This window comes from Choloepus didactylus, chromosome 7 (assembly GCF_015220235.1).
Source record: "Choloepus didactylus isolate mChoDid1 chromosome 7, mChoDid1.pri, whole genome shotgun sequence".
NCBI classification, from domain to species: Eukaryota; Metazoa; Chordata; class Mammalia; order Pilosa; family Megalonychidae; genus Choloepus; species Choloepus didactylus.
In genome coordinates, this window is record NC_051313.1 from 83,609,772 (window position 1) to 83,629,340 (window position 19,569).

The 19,569-nt window shown below is 36.2% G+C and overlaps 1 protein-coding gene across 9 annotated transcripts in view; it reads right to left on the reverse strand.

Annotated features, from left to right (window-relative positions):
* Nucleotides 1-19,569, reverse strand: part of FAM135A (family with sequence similarity 135 member A) — a 142,009-nt gene that overhangs the window by 37,808 nt on the left and 84,632 nt on the right. For all 9 annotated transcript variants that reach the window (XM_037842417.1, XM_037842415.1, XM_037842414.1 and 6 more), the window contains 2 exons: nucleotides 1,666-1,739; nucleotides 13-167 (listed from right to left, as the gene is read on the reverse strand). In XM_037842417.1, the coding sequence (XP_037698345.1) occupies nucleotides 13-167; nucleotides 1,666-1,739 (229 nt within the window). The remainder of the gene's footprint in view (nucleotides 1-12; nucleotides 168-1,665; nucleotides 1,740-19,569) is intronic.

Below are 19,569 nucleotides of genomic sequence, written 5' to 3' on the forward strand. Positions count from 1 at the left end.
GATTACACTTACCTTCAATAATAGAATCTAAATACCTATCTTCAAAGATTATTGGCAATGAATTGAGATCTCCATCTAATTCACTACATTCAATAGGTAGGGGTGGAAGAGAACTGCAGAAGGAAGTATTTTTGATAGCTGTGCACATCTGTAGATGACTCTGAGCACTGAAAAATATTTCTTAAGTCAGACTGTAATTTAAAAAAGTTATATCCAACTCTACTTGCCAGATTCTACTCCCATTCCCTTTCCCCACTATGTTTGGACATTAGCCTCCTCAAGACATAACATCCTTTAAAAAAAAAAAGCCTCCTTGGTCAGAGACAAAAAATGGTAAAATGAAAATTATGGTTAACAAGGTTCTGCTCTTTTAAAAAATTCTTAAGTAGTAATCAAATTGCCTCAACCATGCAATGCATAAACTAGACAAATTAGCTAAATTAATAAAATATTTATTCAATTTCTATTATATACTTTTATATTTTCTTGTGCTATTTCAAAGTAAGTATCTTTGCTTAATGTTTGAACTTCCTATTTTACTGCAAATACCATATAGGAAAAGTACCAAATCCCAGTGCCTCCCAATTGTTTGATGATGTTATTGGGGAAAAAAAATGAAGTCTTCCATTGCTATTGCTCTACTGAATACATATTGATGAATAAAATTAACAGTTATTTAAAACAAGCTGTGTAATTTTCTAATATAAAATAGTTTAAAAAAAATCTGTTCTTTTGGAAAATTTCAAACAAATCAAAATAAACAGAATAGTATAATGATCCCATGTGCCCATTACCCAGCCCCAACAATTAACATTTTGCTATTCTTGTTTTACCTATACCTCCACCGAGTAGTCACTCTTATTATTATTTACAGGTTTTTTTTTTTTTTGAGGTATAATTTACGTGCACTGAAATACGCAACTCTTACCTATACTATTTTGACAAATGGATACAAGATACAACATTTCCATCTCACTTCAGAGTTCCCTCATGTTTTCCCAGTCAATCTCCCAAGTCTATGTCAACTCCCTTCCCCACTGCCAAGACAATGGCTTCTTTTTTCACCTTAGTTTTTTGCCTGTTCCAGAACTTCATATATGTAGAATCACACAGTGTGCTTGTTTGTTTGTTTGTTTTTTAATGTTTGGCTTCTTTCATTCAGCATAATGTCCTCAAAATATTCTTTAAAGCCAAACAAAACCAGACCTAAATATACTCAGTAGGGAAAATGGAAGGCATTTAGTCTGGATATTCTAACTGTAAATCATTTGTATAATGGAAGGCAGTGGAAGTCTGACTATTTGTGAAAATTTGTAATACACATTGATGAATATAAGAAATCCTGACCTTAACAATAAAGATAGAACAAAATGTTCAAATGGAAGAACTGAAGCCAGAGTTATATGGGGCTACCAAGGTTACAGCAGGTCTGTTATAAGGGGAAGGTGGTACAGTACACTCTGCTCTTTTATGTACGGTATGGGACTTTCATGAAGTGATTCATAAAATTAAACCCAACCCTATTAAACAGGGGATTCCTGAACTTCAAATTTATCTAATTTCTTCTATTGTAAATATTGTATATTCTGTCATTGAAAAATTCTGAGATAGAAATCTATGTAAAAGGAAATAAAATTATTTTTATTTTGGGTTTATGATACTCACTGAAGTTCTTGGTATGCAATGGCAGCTTCTCTCGGATGTTCAAAACAAAAGAAAGCCTCAGAAAATCGGCGTACCTGAAAAATTCCAAAAGTATTAACAACATGGTATATTTTAAAAGTCAATCAGCTCTGGCAGTGAGGGACTAAAAATGCCTTCTTGTCCAAAAGTGGGAAAAAAAAGTAATACAATAAGGTTACAGTGGCTAAGAGATCTCAAATAGAGTCGAGAGGCTATCCTGGAGGTTTTTCTTATGCAAGCTCTAGCTAGATATCTCAAATGGCCACAGTATGCCATGCCCTTGCCAATAGTAGTTCCAAAATACCTAGGTCCCTATCTGATATTCTATAAAAGATTCACTCACTAAATTTTTATCTCTCAGAAACTTAAATCCACCAGTGTCCCCATGCCAGACAAGTCCTAAAACCCAGAGGCAACAGCCTCTTTAAAAACAACAATCAGATGCAGCCCCCTTCCCTATAATGTCAACACCCCCCTTTCAATATGAACAAGTTAGGGTGGTCATTACCTAGTCACCCCCAAAGATCAAGAAAGTGATTAAACAAGAGGAAGGGGTAACAACAGACAAGATAGGATTTAACAAAGGATTACGAATAGTGAAACTTTGTATAAATATAAATATATATTAGATGCTAGAGTATTAGAATAGCTAGAAGGAAATAACTGAAATAGTGGAACTGTAACCTATAACATTCTTTGAAATTTTGCTCTATTGCTATTCGTTGAATTGTGCTTTGAAAGTATTCACCTTTCTGTATATATCCTATATTTCACAATTAAGGAAAGAACTGAAACTGTGGAACTGTAACCCATAACATTTTTTGAAATCACCTATATAAATGCCTGTTGAGCTGTACTTTGAACATTATCACCTTTCTGTATATACGTTATATTTTACAATAATGGAAATAACTGAAACTGTGGGACCTTTGAAATTTGCTAATTACTTGCTAAATCATTCTTTGAAAGTTATCACTGTTATGTATATATGTTAAAGGTCACAATAAAAACATATCAATCAGCCATAGGATGGCAGAGAAAGAAACCCCCTTCATTAGGTCTTTCATAACCACCCTGTGAAGATTAATTTCCCTCTCTCCTCTCCTCAGTATTGCCAAATCACTATATTATTCCACTGTACAAAATAAAATCAACAATAGACTCAATAGTGAGAAATTTGGGTCTATGTTCTAGATCCACAATTTATCCTCCTTGAAGGCTGGGATTGTGTTTTGTCTTACTCACCGTTACATCCCCAATATCTAGAATAGTGCCTACCTAGCACATGGCAAAATGATAAAAGCAACCAGTATTTTCACTATGTTTGCCAGGCATGTAAATACGTGTCAGTTAATTGGATTGACATACTGGCACTGTGATTTAGGGCACTTAACCCTTTGACCCTCAGATGACTGATTTTCAAATTAAACTTAATACTTGCCCTGCATATAGGGTTATTGTGAAGAACAAACAAGATAATATATGTAATAGCATTTAGTCCTCTGTAACGTATATAAAAATATAAGCTATTTTAAGTGTGATTATTACATTCACCACATTTTGCCTTAAAATAATTGTGTATGTGAATTGTCTCCCCTCCTAATGTGTGATGTTTTTGAGAATAGGAACTAGATTTTGATGATCTTTGTATCTCTTGAAACATATATCTTAGGATGTTAGAGAAGCAAATACTTGGTAAACACTGCTTAAATCTAGTTTAATATTTCATCTGTCATGTTTTTATTTTACCTTTTCAGTTCTAATTATAAAAGAAAAGGCTTTGCCTTTCTTTTGCCTCCAAAAGGCTTTGCTATTGGAGCAATGTGAAGCAACAGTAAGGAGATGGAAAAGACGTTTTGTTTGGAGGGTGTGCTGGTTTGAATCTGTTATGTCCCCCACAAAAGTCATGTTCTTTGATGCAATCTTGTGGGGGTGGCAGAGTTATTAGTCTTTTGATTAGGATGGAACCTTTTGATTGAATGCTTCCATGGAGATCTGACTCACCCAACTGTGGGTGAGAACTTTGATGAAATTAGCTCCATGGAGGTATGGACCCACCCATTTAGGGTGGGTCTTGATTAGTTCACTGGAGTACTTAAGACAGCTCAAGAGCAACACTGATGCTGAGGCTTGGAGATGCTGGGAGATGCAGACAGAAGGACGTTTGGAGATGCTAAGCTAAGAGATGAAGCCCAGTTTGCCCTGGAGAAGCTAAGAGAGGACCCCCTGACGCTTAGAGAGAAAGGTACTGGGAGAAAGAAGCAAGGATGCACAGGAATTAAGAGAGGGGATCGAAGACAGAAGCCCAGAGACATTTTGGAGAAAGCCATTTTGAAACCAGAACCCGGGAGCAAAGGACCAGCAGACGCTAGCCATGTGCCTTCCCAGCTGACAGAAGTGTTTCGGACACCACAGTCCTTTCTTCAGTGAAGGTATCCTCTTGTTGATACCTTAGTATGTACACTTTTATGGCCTTAGAACTGTAAATTTTCAATCTAATAAATCCCATTTATAAAAGCCAATCCATTTCTGGTATTTTGCAGCGTCAGCAAACCAGAACAGGGGATATAGGGAGGAGAGAGAGTCTTTTCTTGCCTTGAAATTATATTACATCTATGATTCTTCTCTAAAGGGAGATATGATTTTAGGTTCTTTGGTTTAAATTGTATAATGAATTAAGAGATCTTTTTTACTGACCATCAAAATCTGATGAGAAGAATTTCTGACTTATTAAATTTGCTTCCCTATGCAGATGAGCCTGGGCCTTGAGAGGAACCAGACAACAAGGGAGGTGGGGAGAAGGTCTCTATGAGAAGGATGCACTCTGTCTCTACTCTCAAATGCTGTTCAATTGTCTCTTCTTTTCCAACATGAAAGGAAAGATGAGGAAAATTATCTATCTATCCATCCATCCATCCATCCGAGATGTTTACTCTGAGAGCTATTAAGTGTGAACAAATACTTCTTGAAAAATCATCTGGATCCTGCAGTTGAAGCTGGCCTTGCAAAACTGTTAATTGCTTCTTCTTCCCTCCTTAGTTTCCTTAATTCCTAAAATAATAACTATAATCTCTTGACAGCATCCTACCTACCAGGCTCTATGTAAGCATTTTATTTTCTTTCTGGCATTTAAACCATATATAAACCCTATTAAGCAGATGTTATCCTCATTTAATAAGTGAGGAAACTGAGGAACAAAGATGCTAATTACTTGGCCAAGATAACATCCCAAGGTAAACCTGGGATTCAAATAGACACTTAAGAAACTCCAAATCGTGTGCTCCGAACGACTTGTGTCTCTACTTCTGCATTAAGTAGGGACAGAAAGTCTCTCCTTTCCTTTATGTACACATACCGGGTCCTTCTTCTTCTAAATTCTCATCCACCATGATTGTCATGCTGTAGCACTGTGTAATTAATAAGACTATTAACTGTATTGTGTGGCCATAACTAAGGTATGACTGCCATCTGATGGCAGCATAGCTTAAGGTTAGGCAAAAGACAAACATAGAAAGAATGTTACATTTACAAATTCAAACATGGGATATGAGGAAATGCTCTTTTACCTATGCTAACCTAATATGTTGAAACTGCTAATACAGTATTTATTATAACCCAATTTTACATGTGCCCATCTTCCCAGTTAGATTCTCATCTTGGTGGCAAGGTTTATATCTGATAGATCACATTATCTACATTGCCTTGCAAAAAGCAGGCACTTCACAAATGCTTACTAAACAAATGTTTCTTTAGTCCATGCATTTTATCCATAGCAGGATACCTCAATGCTCTTTTTTACACAAAGATGACTTATGCTTACTGTTAGATACAATTCTAACTTGTTTATTTGGTTTCTTAATATACAACACATTAAAAGAGCAAGCTAGACAAAAGAAAAAAGAATTATAAAGCTAAGTATACATAGGCAGTTCCAAGAAATTATGAGAACTTGATGGTGGGAAAAACAAAAACAAAAATAGGTCTCCATCCTTCCCCCCCAAAACTAAACCCAGAACATCCCTATAAAAAGTAGGTAAGAGAAAAAAATTAATAAAACTTGGGGCTGTTTAAAAATGGAGGATACAATATTCCAACACTCTGAATAGCATAGAGCATCATTGTTAATAGCATAGAGCATATTAACTGAAACTAATAATAATAACTGAATCATTATGAAAGGGTTAAATTATATTAAGTTTAAATAATGTTAAGCATACTCTACTTCAGATGATAGGGAGCCATGTATCATCCTAGAAAGTTTTCATTTAAAATGATTAAAATAATTCAAGGAAAAAGTTAACCCTTTAAAAAATAGGTATCAGATAACACCATTCATTTTATTTTATTTTGAAATAAATTCAAAGTTACATGAATAGTTGCAAAAACAATACTAGCCCCATACACAGAATTCCATCATACCCTGACCCCCCTCCCCTGATAGCTCAATCCACCAACTTTAACATGCTGTCACATCACTATTTCTTTCCCTCCCTCCCTCCCTCCCTCCCTATCATCCATCATATATTTCTCTGTCTTCTGAACATATGAGAGTTAGCTGCACACATCCTTGAACATACACTATAATTCACGTATGTACTTCCCATGAACAAGAACATTGTTTTATGTAATTCCATTAAGCACAGCTAAGAAGTATAAGAGATTCAACAATGATACAATGCTTACATTCTATATTTCCTTTTCCTTATGTCTCAACTGTGTCCCTTCGAGCCACCTGTCCTCCACCCTCCAATACCATCCAAGTTCATCCTTAGCATTCAATCGTCGTCTAGTTTGTCTTTTTTTTTTTTTCCTTTTTTCAATTGTGGAAACATATATACAGCCTAAATCTTCCCATTCCACACCCCTCCCCAGCTTTCCATTAGTGGGATTAATCACATTTAGAATGATGTTATGCTCTTTCCCACCATCCATTGCTAGAAATTTCCCTTCACCTCAAACAGCAACCCTACACTCCTGTCTTAACTTCCCATTGCCCCTTCCCCCGTTTCTCTTAACCCAAACTCTAATTTCATCTCTATGGTTATATTCTCTGATAATTTCTTTGTGTTTACTGTGGGGCTTAAAATTAACCTCTTAAATCCCTATCAATCTTGTTTTTCTTTGATATCACCTTCACTTCAATAGGGCACATAAACTATGTTCCTATACTCCTTCATTCCCCCACCTTTATGTAGTTGTCTAAAATTACATATTTTACATTGAGTTCAAAACCACTGATTTGTCTTTAGAGTTTGTGTATTTTTTATCATGTAGGAAGTAAACAGTGGAGTTATAGTTCAAAAATTATTGACTTCTATTTGTATTCCATTGTGTTTGGAGAATGTTCTTTGAGTATATTCATTTTTTTTTTTTTTTTTTTTTTTTAACTTTCTTGAGTCTTGTTTTATGTCCCAGCTTATGGTCCCTTCTGGAGAAAGATCTGTGATCACTAGAGAAAAATGAGTGTCCTGGTGATCTGGAATGTAAGGTACTATATATGTCTGTTAAAATTCTCTATATCTCTTTCTCCTTTCTTTGTCTCTCTGTTGGTAGAGCTTCCTTTAGAATCTGAAGTAGGGCAGGTCTTTTATTGGCAAAGTCTCTCAGCATTTGTTTGTCTGTGAAAAATTTAAGCTCTCCCTCAAATTTGAAGGAGAGTTTTGCTGGATAAAGTATTCTTGGCTGGAAATTTTTCTCTCTCAGAATTTTAAATATGTCATGCCACTGCCTTCTCGCCTCCATAGTGGCCACTGAGTAGTCAGTCACTATTTAGTCTTATATTGTTTCCTTTGTATGTGGTGAATTGCTTTCCTCTTGCTGCTTTCGGAACTTGCTCCTTCTCTCCAGTATTTGAGAGTCTGATCAGAATATGTCTTGGGCGGGTTTATTTGGATTTATTCTATTTGGAGTTCGCTGGGCATTTATGCTTTGTGTGTTTATATTGTGTAGAAGGTTGGGGAAGTTTTCCCCAACAATTTCTTTGAATACTCTTTCTAGACCTTTACCCTTCTCTTCCCCTTCTGGGACACCAATGAGTCTTAAGTTTGGACGTTTTATTTTATCTATCGTATCCCTGAGATCCATTGCGATTTTTTCAATTTTTTTCTCCATTCTTTCTTTTGTTCTTTCATTTTTCTGTTCTGTGGATTTCTAGGACACTGAGATGTTGTTCAGCTTCCTCTAGTCTTGTATTGTGAATATCCAGAGTCTTTTTAATTTGGCCAACAGTTTCTTTTATTTCCATAAGATCTTCTATTTTTTTATTTACTCTTGCAATGTCTTCTTTATGCTCTTCTAGTGTCTTTTTTATGGCGCTTATATCCTGGGCCATGGTCCTCTTGATGTCCTTTAAATCCTTTGCCATGTTTTCGTTCTTTGATTGTAGTTCTTTAATTAAATTTGTGAGGTATAACGTTTCTTCCGAAATCTTGATTTGTGTGTTTGGAGCTGGATTCTCCATATCATCTGGTTTTATCATATGCATTAAGATTTCCTGTTGTTTTTGGCCTCTTGGCATTTGTTTTGCTTGATAGGGTTCTTTCAAGTTGTATCAAAAAAAAAAAGGGATATCGATCTAATTTTTCAGAGACACAGTTTGGTAACGTACACTTTCTCTAAGTACCAGCAGATGACGTCTGTGAGCCACCTATATCCCTCCAGTCAGTTCTCACATAGAGAGGCGAAATGATTCTTGTGTGTTCAGTTGGAGAGTTCAGCCTGGGTGCGCCGCTGGAGTCACCCGCCCTGAATGTGGGGCATGTGCACGGGTGGCCAGGGAGGAAGGGCAGCTCTCTCTCCGTGTCCCCTAAACCACCAGACTTGGTGTAGCGCCCCTGGGTTCTCCGAGCGGATCCCCCCTCCCAGCCGTGATCCTCCCTCAGCCGAGGGGGGTGCCGTGCTACATCATCAGTGTGCGCTGTCCCTCTAGGGAAGCCCTGGGCCGCTTGGCTGTGCCGCGGGGCTCTCAGCTTGTTTCAGAATACAGAATGTGTGAGGCTGTCTTTACTGCAACGTCTTGTGGGTTGAGAGCAGCTGAGGTTTTCTCCACAGAGAGAGAGCGAGAGACAGAATATTTCCCCTGATTCTCCCAAGGTCAGTTGTCACCAAAAGCCTCTGTCTGCTTGTTGAGGATTCGCCGTCTGAATTGAGCAGTTATTATTAAAACCTCACTTGGAGCTGGGCTGAGAAAGTGCACGGCGCGGCTTCCGTGAGGGAGGGGCTCCCGGCTCTAGGTTCTCGGCTCTCAGCGTGGGTCCGCAATTTTACTTTCAGATTTTATGCTGTGATCTCTGGCATTCCTCCCAATTCATGTTGGTGGAAGTTGAGTGTACTGTCACGTTTGTTTCCCCGCTACCATTCCAGGTTATTTACTGGTTTTTTGTTCATTTATGAATTGTTCTGGGGGAGACTAAGTCTTCCACTTCTTTCTATGCCGCCATCTTCCCAGAATCCACCACCATTCACTTTTGGATAGATTTATTTACTGAAAATGCTGGCTATGATTTGTATATATACACATAAAGCTATAATACATTTTGTTTATATTTATGATTACAGTAAAATTGGAAATCTTCCCAAACCTTGCTACACAAAATATGAAATAAGAACAAGAAATTGTATACTATAATCAGTTAGTTCCCAGAAAGAAGTATTTTTATTTTATTTAGAAAAATACAGCTTAGTATAATAAAGTTCTCTGTATATATAGTTGCACTGAAAGAATACCGGTAATGTTAGAGATGAATATCTCTTTTTAAAAAGGCTCATCCAGAATATAATAGCATCAATATAGTTGAAACACCATTTTATTATCTTAAAAGCTAGTAAGAATTCATTGACCCTCTAGTCTCCTTACTGTAAGGAAGTGGCTCCACATTAGGATATAGGGTTCTGCTAATTAATCCATAAAACTGCTTTAAAGTGCAAATTTGAAAAAAGTGCTCCTTCCACAAGCAGATGCAACCTGGCTCTAAGGAGGACAGCCAGATTTCATTTCCCATTCTTCCTAAACACAACACCCTTTTCAGGGAATCGCCTAGCCCTGAAACTCATTTGGAGATCTTTTAAAAAATTTCCCAGGCCTCAAAACATTAAACATAGAACTACCATATGACCCAGCAATCCCACTTCCAATCCCCAAAGAATTGGAAACAGGGACTTGAGTTATTTGCACACCAATGTTCATAGTGGCATTATTCACAATAACCCAAAGGTAGAAGCAAACTAATTGTTTATCAGCAGGTAAATGGTTAAAAAAATGTAGCATACACATACAAAGGAGTATTATTCAGTCCTCAAAAGGAACGAAGTTCTGATATATGCTACTCCATGGATGAACTTTGAAGACCTCATGCAGAGTGAATATGTCGGACATAAAGGGACAGATATCATATAATTCCATTTATACAAAATAGCTAAAATATGCCAATTCATAGAAACAGAAAGTACACTATAGTTACCAGGGGTGGTGGAGGGAGGGAGAATGGGGAAGGGGTGTGTGTTACTGCATAGAGGATGAAGGGTTTCTGTTTGGGATGATGGGAAAGTTCTGGTAATGGATGGCGGTGTGGCTAGCACAACACTGTGAATATGATTAATCCCACTGAATAGTATGCTTGGGAGTGGTTAAAATGGAAAAGTTCATGTTTTATACATGTTTCAACAATTTAAAAAAAAAGAGAGAGACTAAAGAGACAGTAACTAAATGCAATACTTGATCCTGGACTGTATCTAACAATGGAGGAGAAAATGCCCAAAAGGACATCATTGGGACATATGAAAAAATTAGAATATAGACTGTAAACTTTTTATTAATGTTAAATTTCTTGAACTTTATAACTGTACTTAAGGTGAAAATCCTTGTCTTAGAAAATGTACATGAAAATATTAAGTGTTCAAGGTGCAAGATGTATACAACCTACTATCAAAAATTTAGAAAACATGTAGACAGACTAACAGATAGATGGATAGATAGAATGATACAGCAAACGTGGCAAAATGGCGGGGGCAGCGGTGAATGTTGGAGTTCTCTGCATGGGGTTTTTATTATTTTTGCAACCATCTGGTATTTTGAAGTTATTTCAAAATAAAAAGTTGTTTTTTGTTGTTGTTGTTGTTGTTGTTTTTTTTTTAATTACCCAGGCCTGTGCTTCACTCAACATTGGTAGTTTCTTAAAGTTCCCCAGGTGATTCTAATGTACAGCCAGGGTTGCAAACCACTATTTTAACTCATATTTCAACCATGACAGAGAAATTAGTATTGGACTTGTCCTCCTTCTAAAAATAACTATAAAAGTGGACAAAATACAGGAAACAACTATTTGAAGTACTGAAGAACAATGCACTAGATATGGAGGAAGCTGGAAAATGTGACTTATAATAAAGAGATAAAAGTAGTCAAAGAAATAGAGTCCCAGATAATGTAGATGTTAAAATTAGCTGGCAGGTGCTGAAAGGAGAAGTTGGTTATATTTAAGTGATGGAGGAATCTCAGGAGAAAAAGGGAACTATTGGAAAAAAAGGGAACTATTGGAAAAAAAACAAAAATAAACAAACGGAAATTTTAGAAGTTAAAGTATAACATCCGAAATGAAAAAACTCATCAGATGGGATTAAGAGCAGATTACACACTACAGAAAAAAGAGTTAGTGAATTTGAAGATAGAGTAAGAGAATTATTCAATCTGAAGAGCAAGCAGAAAAAACACTGAAAAAAAAAAAAAAGAATATCAAATGGTCTAATACAAGTGAAATTAGAGTAGCAGAGAGTGAGGAGAGGGGAAAAATGGGGTAGGAAAAAATATCTGAAGTACCAATAGCTGAAAATTTCCCCAAATTGGTAAAAACATTAACTTGCAGACTGAAGATTCCTGGGATAAATACAAAGAAAATCACACCTAGGTATGTCAGAGTAAAACTGCTGAAAACCAAAGATAAAGAGAATATCACAATAGCAGCCAAAAGGGGTCAGTAATATAAATGACAATGGATTTCTGATCAAGACTATGGTGGCCAGAGGATAATGGTATGAAATTTTAAAGAACCGTAAAAACAGAAAAAGATGTCAATCCAGGATATAGATTTGAAAAACCTTATCAACCAACTTGACCTAATTTACATTTATAGAACATCCACCTAATAAACTTAGCAAGGCATAGGAAAAAAAGCCAATAAGCAAAAGTCAATTGTACTTCTAAATCCTAGTAGTAACCATTTAGAAAGTGAAATTAAAAGATCATTTACCACAGCATCGAAAACATAAAATGTTTATGGATAAATTTAAGAAACTAAAAACTACAAAACACTGCTGAGAGAAACTAAAGAAGACCTAAATAAATGGGGAGATATACCATGTCCATGGATTGTTTGACTCAAAATTAATGAGTCGTCAATTCTCCCTAAATGCATACGCAGATTTTACTCAATGTAAACCAAAATCCCTACAGGCTTTTTTTCTTTTCTTAAACAGAAATTGACAAGCTGACTAAAAAATTTATATAGAAATGCAAGGGACCTGGAATAGCCAAACAATCTCTAAAAAAAAGAAAAAACTTTGAGGGCTTATAACTGACTGCCAAGACTTGAATGCTACAATCATCAAGTTAGTATAGTATTACTGACATAGAGATAGACAACAGATCAATGGAGCAGAAAAAAATAAACCCAAACTGATATAGTCAATTGATTTTCCACAAAGATTTGGTAATTCAATAATGAAAGGAAATGGTGCTGGAACAAGTGAATAGATCTATGGAAAAAAATGAATCTTGACCCCTCCCTCAGACCATGTACAAAAATTAATTCAGGATGAACCATGGACCTATAGGTAAAAGCTAATGCTTTTAGAAGAAAACAAAGGAGAATATCTTCATGTCCTAGGGACAGGCAAAGATTTCTTCGAGAGGACACAAAAAGCACTAAACATAAAGGAACAAAAAAGAAAAACTGCATTTAAAGAAAATTAAGGTAACTTCTCATCAGAATACATCATTGAGAAAATGAAAATGTGAGCCACAGACTGGAAGAAATTATTTTTAATACATATATTTGACAATGAACTTGTAACCATAATATATAAATATTCCAGAATAAAAAGACAACTTAATTTATCACTTTACAAAAGTGATTTCATAATCAAAAACTCTATCATCAGTCATCAAAGAAATGCAAATTAACACTACTAATACCCACTAGAAATACTACTAATACCCATCAGAGTGCCTAAACTTAAGACTGACAACACCAAATAATGGCAAGGATGTGCAGCAATCGAAATGATCATATACTGATGGTGGGAGTTTAAAATGGTACAAATATTTTGGAAAACTGACTTGGCAGTTTCTTATAAAGATACACCTACCCTATGGCCAAGCAATTCCACTCCTATATATTTATGTCCAAAAAAAGTCCTGTGGAAGAATGTTTGTAGCATCTCTATTCACAACACCCCCAAAACCGAAAACAAACTAAAATACTGGGAAGAGAAAAGATAAATTTTGATATATCATACAACGGAATACTACTCAGCAATAAAAAGAAATAATATATATACATAACAATATGGGTGAGTCTAAAAAAATATTGAGTGAAAAAAGTCAGATAAAGAAAAAGTACCTATCAGAATAGTGGCTGCCAATGGAGTGTGAGAAAAGAGGGAATTTTCTTAAAGTGATGGAAATGTCCTATATATTGACTGGGGCATTTACACAGGTGAATGCATCTGTCAATACTCATTGAAATGTACACTTAAGATTTGCACATTTCATTGGGTGTAAATTCTACCTCAAAATAAAAATTTAAAACTTTCACAACTCTAAGATACAGTCTAACATCTAATAAGCTAGTACAAGAAAATCCATGTTCTACCACCTACCACGTAATGCCATCTCTTGGCTGTTCATCTTATAAAATCTATTGTGTTTTACTGGCACTGGGGAGCCGGTGTACTTGCCTATTTAATCTTGATCAAGGACAAACACAAATTTTTAAGTCTCCTGCATCCCTAATACACCTAGGACCCTACTTCTCAAGAAGACTGAATTCAACTAAGCACATCTCATCCTCATTTCTTTCCAAGTGTTTTGAGATACAGCTCTTTTTGGATTCATGTATGATGATTTCACCAGATCAAATGTTATCCTAAGTCATTTGTGTAATACTAGCTTTTTTCATTAGTTTGGTATGTGGTTACCATAATATAAACATTTACTGTGTTGGTTTTTAGGTGATCTTTAAAAATTTTGTTTACATTGATATTCTACACTTGCCAGTGTAAAATCCAGTCAAGGATAATGACTAAATCTGTGAACATTTTTTGCTAATCTTTTTTCTTTTAACCTGATCTTGCCTATTAAATCTCTAAGAGCACCTTAAAAACTGACTGTAGTGTTTCAAGATAAAATGCCCTTTCTAAAGAGTTTTCAAATTGTCAGTGATGAGCTTTAGCTATTTTGAGCCCGTCTTGTCAATTCTAGGACCTCACTGAGCATTTTGTTTTGTCATGCTCTTTTCCTTTTGAGTCACTTAAGGAAGGGGTTTCTTTCATTTATCATGTGTCACATTACCCTAATCTTTGATTTTATTTCCTGCTGTTCTAAAGAAATAGATTTATTTCCTTGTTTTGTGCTCAAAATAAAGTTGACAGAGCACTCAATAACATGGCAATGTTTGTGAGAACCTAAATAGTAATTCTCTCTATTTTTGCGGGGGCGGGGGGCAGGGAATCTCACCTTACATTAAAGCACATGGGTAAGTGTTCTAGTTTGCTAATGCTGCTGGAATGCAAAACACCAGAAATGGATTAGCTTTTATAAAGGGGTTTATTTGGTTACACAGTTACAGTCCTAAGGCCATAAAGTGTCCTGTTAACATAACACAACAGCAGTTGGGTACCTTCACTGGAGGATGGCCAATGGTATCTGGAAAACCTCTGTTGGCTGGGAAGGCACATGGCTGGTGTCTGCTCCAAAGTTCTGGTTTCAAAATGGCTGTCTCCCAGGATGTTCCTCTCTAGGCTGCAGTTCCTCAAAAATGTCACTCTTAGTTGCTCTTGGGGTTTTTGTCCTCTCTTAGCTTCTCTGGAGCAAGAGTCTGCTTTCAATGGCCATCTTCAAACTGTCTCTCATCTGCAGCTCCTGTGCTTTCTTCAAAGTGTCCCTCTTGGCTGTAGCTCCTCTTCAAAATGTCACTCACAGAGGCACTGAGTTCCCTCAGCCTGTCAGCTCATTTACATGGCTCCACTGATCAAGGCCCATCCTGAATGGGTGGGGCCACCCCTCCACGGAAATATCTCATCAGAGTTATCACCTACAGTTGGGTGGGGTGCATTTCCATGCAAATCTAATCAGCACCAAAACATCTGCCCCACAAGACTGCATCAAAGAATATGGCTTTTTCTGGGGAACATAGTACATTCAAACCAGCACAGTAAGTATTGATTAAAGATAACAAAATTTATCCTCCATGATTTTTTTTCAACAGTTTAATGTCTCATTTACAAAATACAAGACTAATGAAAATTCAAGAGGCTTGTATCTGAGTTTATACAATTCAGATCTCTTGAATGCAAAGTTCTTGTGCTTTCAGAGGACTATGAATTAAAAAAAAAATACACACACACACACACACACACACACACACACACACACTGATACCAGGCAAGAGAGGCTAATGTTTTGACATAGATATACACATTTAAGTAAATTTAGATTAAAAAAAAAACCCCTTTTTCCTGCCATGTGAATTTTGCCCATTCCATGTATTAATGATTCAAAGAAAATCTATATTAGTGTAAGTCATAAGCACATATACTTTCTCCCAATTAAAAAAAAGAATTTAAGGGTGTTCTTTAAATTTTACCATGAAAATAATGTTGAAATGTTTGTCTTAATTTATAGTTTGCCTTATGTGGAAAACAAAACAAAACAAAAACAAGTTTAACACACAACTATATAATGGTACTGTGAACTGAATGTATGCTTTGTATGACTGCATGGTATGCAAATATATCTTAATAAAATTGAATTAAAAAAAAAAAAAAAAACAGGTTTAAAACTTCTTCTCGTCCTGATGTCCTCTGCATCAAAGAACACTATCAAGAGAGTGAAAAAAAATACCCAGGGAATGGGAGAAAATATTTGCAAATCATCTATCTGATAAGTGATTAACATCCAGAATATATAAAGAACTCCCGTAGCTAAACAACAAAAAAACAAACAACCCAACTGAAAAAAAGACAAAGGACTTCAGTAGGCATTTCTCCAAAGAAAATATACAAATGGTCAACAAGCACATGAAAAGCTACTCAACATCATTAGTTATTAGGGAGATGCAAATCAAAACTACAATTAGATACCACTTCTTACCCACTAGGTTGGCCATAAACACACACACATGTACACACACACAAAACGGAAAATAAGTGTTGGCAAGGATGTGGAGGAATTGGAACCCTCATACACTGCTCGTGGAAATCTAAAATAATGAAGCTGCTGTGGAAAAGTTTGCCCATTCCTCAAAAACTTAAACAGAGTTACTATTTGACCCAGCAATTCCACTCCTAGGCATATATACAAAAGAACTGAAAACAGGTATTTGAACAAATACTTGTATACAAATGTTCATAGCAGCACCATTCACAATAGCTAAAAGGTAGAAACAACCCAAATATCAATGCACAAATTAAACAAAATGTGGTGTATACATACAGGGGAATATTATTTAGCCACAAAAAAGAATGAAGAACTGATACATGCTATAACATGGATGAACCTCGAAAACATTATGCTAAGTAAAAGACAGACAGACACAAATCACATATTGTATGACTAAATCCATAGAGACAGAAAGCAGGCTAGTGGTTGCCAGGGGCTGGGGGAAGGGAGGAATGGACAGTCACTATTTAATGGGTACAGGGCTTTTTTTGGGGGTGAAGAAAATGTCTTGGAACTAGAAAGAGGTAATGATCGCACAACATTTTGAATGTACTAAATGCCACTGAATTGTCCACATTCAAATGGTTAATGTTTAATTTTATACTATATAAATTTTACTTTAATAAAATAATCCCCCCAAAAAATCTGATCTTAGGAAATAGTTACCTACAGACATTACATATCACCTGTACTTTTGACTGTTCTCTTTTGGTGGTATTGTCAATAAAAGATCTTTTGGTTTTCTAGCTATTAGACCATCTTGAGGCATGTTTAGTGTTCACAGTATTTTTAAAATAATCAACTCCAGTGATCAGAGGCAAGTGCCACTTCCTTTTTAAATTCAACTGGAAAAAAAATTCAAAATCATATTTTGCCTCATCAACATGATCACTGAGACTTATGTTTGAGATTGTATTTCTTCTATTTGTAAAACATGAATAATGCGACAAACCAGCATCATAATGAATGGTATTCCAACGTTATAATATAAATAACCACTATTTTATATCTTAACCTACTTCATTTTTTATATTTTGCAAATGTATGTTAAAGTGATAAGATGTGGAAGGATAAGGTCCTTATCTTCACAATTACAGACTGCCTAGGTTCTCATCCTAGCTTTACTATGTACTAGTGTATGACTTTGGTCAGGTTATTTTACCTTTCTAACCTCAGTATTTCTTTTGTAAAATGATAATGATAAAATATTTACCTCATGCGACTGTTCTGATGACTAAATTAGTTAACATCTTCAAAGCAGTTAGGATAGGGCCTGGTAGATAACAACTGCTATACAAGTGTTTAAGTAAATATATATAAATAATTATTCTATGAAAGAAACAAAACTTTTCTCCCCCATGAGCATAACAATGTTCTACTCAATCACAAAGTGAAAGCAGCTTTCTCTTCTCCAAATTTCTAGATGAGTAGTTGGGCTTATGGTCAGTGTCTCTGGGAGAATAAATGTACTATCAATAAAGGGTTATTAACAAACCTATTGCTGTGAACTTGAATAAAAATGTAAATAAGCAACTACAAGGTGTGAGAGAAGTTAGAGAGAAGAGGATAGACATATGAGAGCAAAGACAGGCACAACTCTAAATAAAACAGAGGTGCCAAAATGGCACAGAAATTTGCATATAATGAGGATTGCCAATGGAGATTTTGAAATTCATTCTGATTACCACAGAGTATGAAATATTGTTTTTTTAAAAAATTCAGTTTTATTGAGATATATTCACGTACCACACAGTCACCCATGGTGTACAATCAACTGTTCACAGTACCATCATATAGTTGTGCATTCACCACCCCAATCTATTTTTGAACATTTTCCTTACACCAGAAAGAATGAGAATAAGAATAAAAAATAAAAATAAAAAAGAACACCCAAATCATACCCCTCATCCCACCCTATTTTTCATTTAGTTCTTGTCCCCATTTATCTACTCATCCATTCATACATTGGATAAATGGAGTGCGATCCACAAGGTCTTCACAATTACACTGTCACCCCTTGTAATCTACATTTTATATAGTCATCTACAAGAGTCAAGGCTACTGAGCTGGAGTTTCGTAGTTTCAGGTATTTACTTCTAGCTGTTATACAGTAGTCTTCAAGAGTCAAGGCTACTGGGTTGGAGTTTGGTAGTTTCAGGTATTTACTTCCAGCTATTCCAATACAAATAAAACCTAAAAAGTGTTATCTGTATAGTGCATAAGAATGTCCACCAGAGTGACCTCTCGACTCCATTTGAAATCTCTCAGCCACTGAAGCTTTATTTAGTTTCATTCCACATCCTCCTTTCGGTCAAGATGATGTTCTCAATCCCATGATGCCAGGTCCAGATTCATCCCCGGGAGTCATACCCTGCGTTGCCAGGGAGATTTATACCCCTAGGAGTCAGGTCCCATGTAGCGCGGAGGGCAGTGAGATCACCTGCCAAAGTGGCTTAGAGAAAGGGCTACATCTGAGCAACAAAGAGGCACCCAGGGGGAGACTGTTAGGCAAAATTATAAGCACATTAGCCTCTCCTTTGCAGTAACAAGCTTCATAGGGGCAAGCCCCAAGACAGAGGGCTCAGCATGTCAAGCCGTCAGTCCCCAGTGATTGTGAGAACATCAGCAACAATCCAGGTGAGTAAGTCCAACACCTCCGCATCCCCCTACCCCACTCTTCAGGGGGGCCCTAAATATACATTTTTATTCTCTGCCCAAATTACTTTCGGATGTGTTGCTATTTCACTCTAACCTATACAGACCTGCCATATCTCACTTCCTATTCAAAGTTCCATGTAATTGTGTTGTTTGAACAAACTGACTGTAGAAGTTCTATTGCTTAGAAAACATAGATCCTACACCAAATAAACATTTCTTCCCTTGGTCTCATATGGAAGTTGAAGTTTTAACACACAGTCCATTTCAACCTTTACCCTTTGGCCTGATTTGCCCTAGTCTTAACCAGCTCTGCTTCATTCATATCTCTAATTGAAGTCTGGGCTGTTTTCAGCTATTTTTTTTTTTTTTTAACAGTTGCTGTATGCATTAATACTGACATTCATATCTGCTGAGCTCTAGCTCTGAGTTTCAGGTGTCACACAGATACCTAGTGTTCCAGAGACCAATCATGTTATACACCAAGAGATCAATATTTCAGAGTATGCAGACAGCTATTACAATTCAGGAATAGATTTGACTGCTATAAGAGCTTACAATCTAGGGACCATTACAATATTCCCTGTTAGGCTGTGCTCTAAGATTCAATTCTGAGTTTATACATTGTAGTTAGTCCGTATCGGTGAGGCATTATAGTGTTTGCCTTTGTTTCTGGCATACTTCACTCAAAATGCTGTCTACAGGATCCATTCACCTCCTTGTGTGTCTCACAACTTCACTCCTTCTCGTAGTTGCTCAATATTCGATAGCATGCATATACCACAGTTCACCATTCTGTT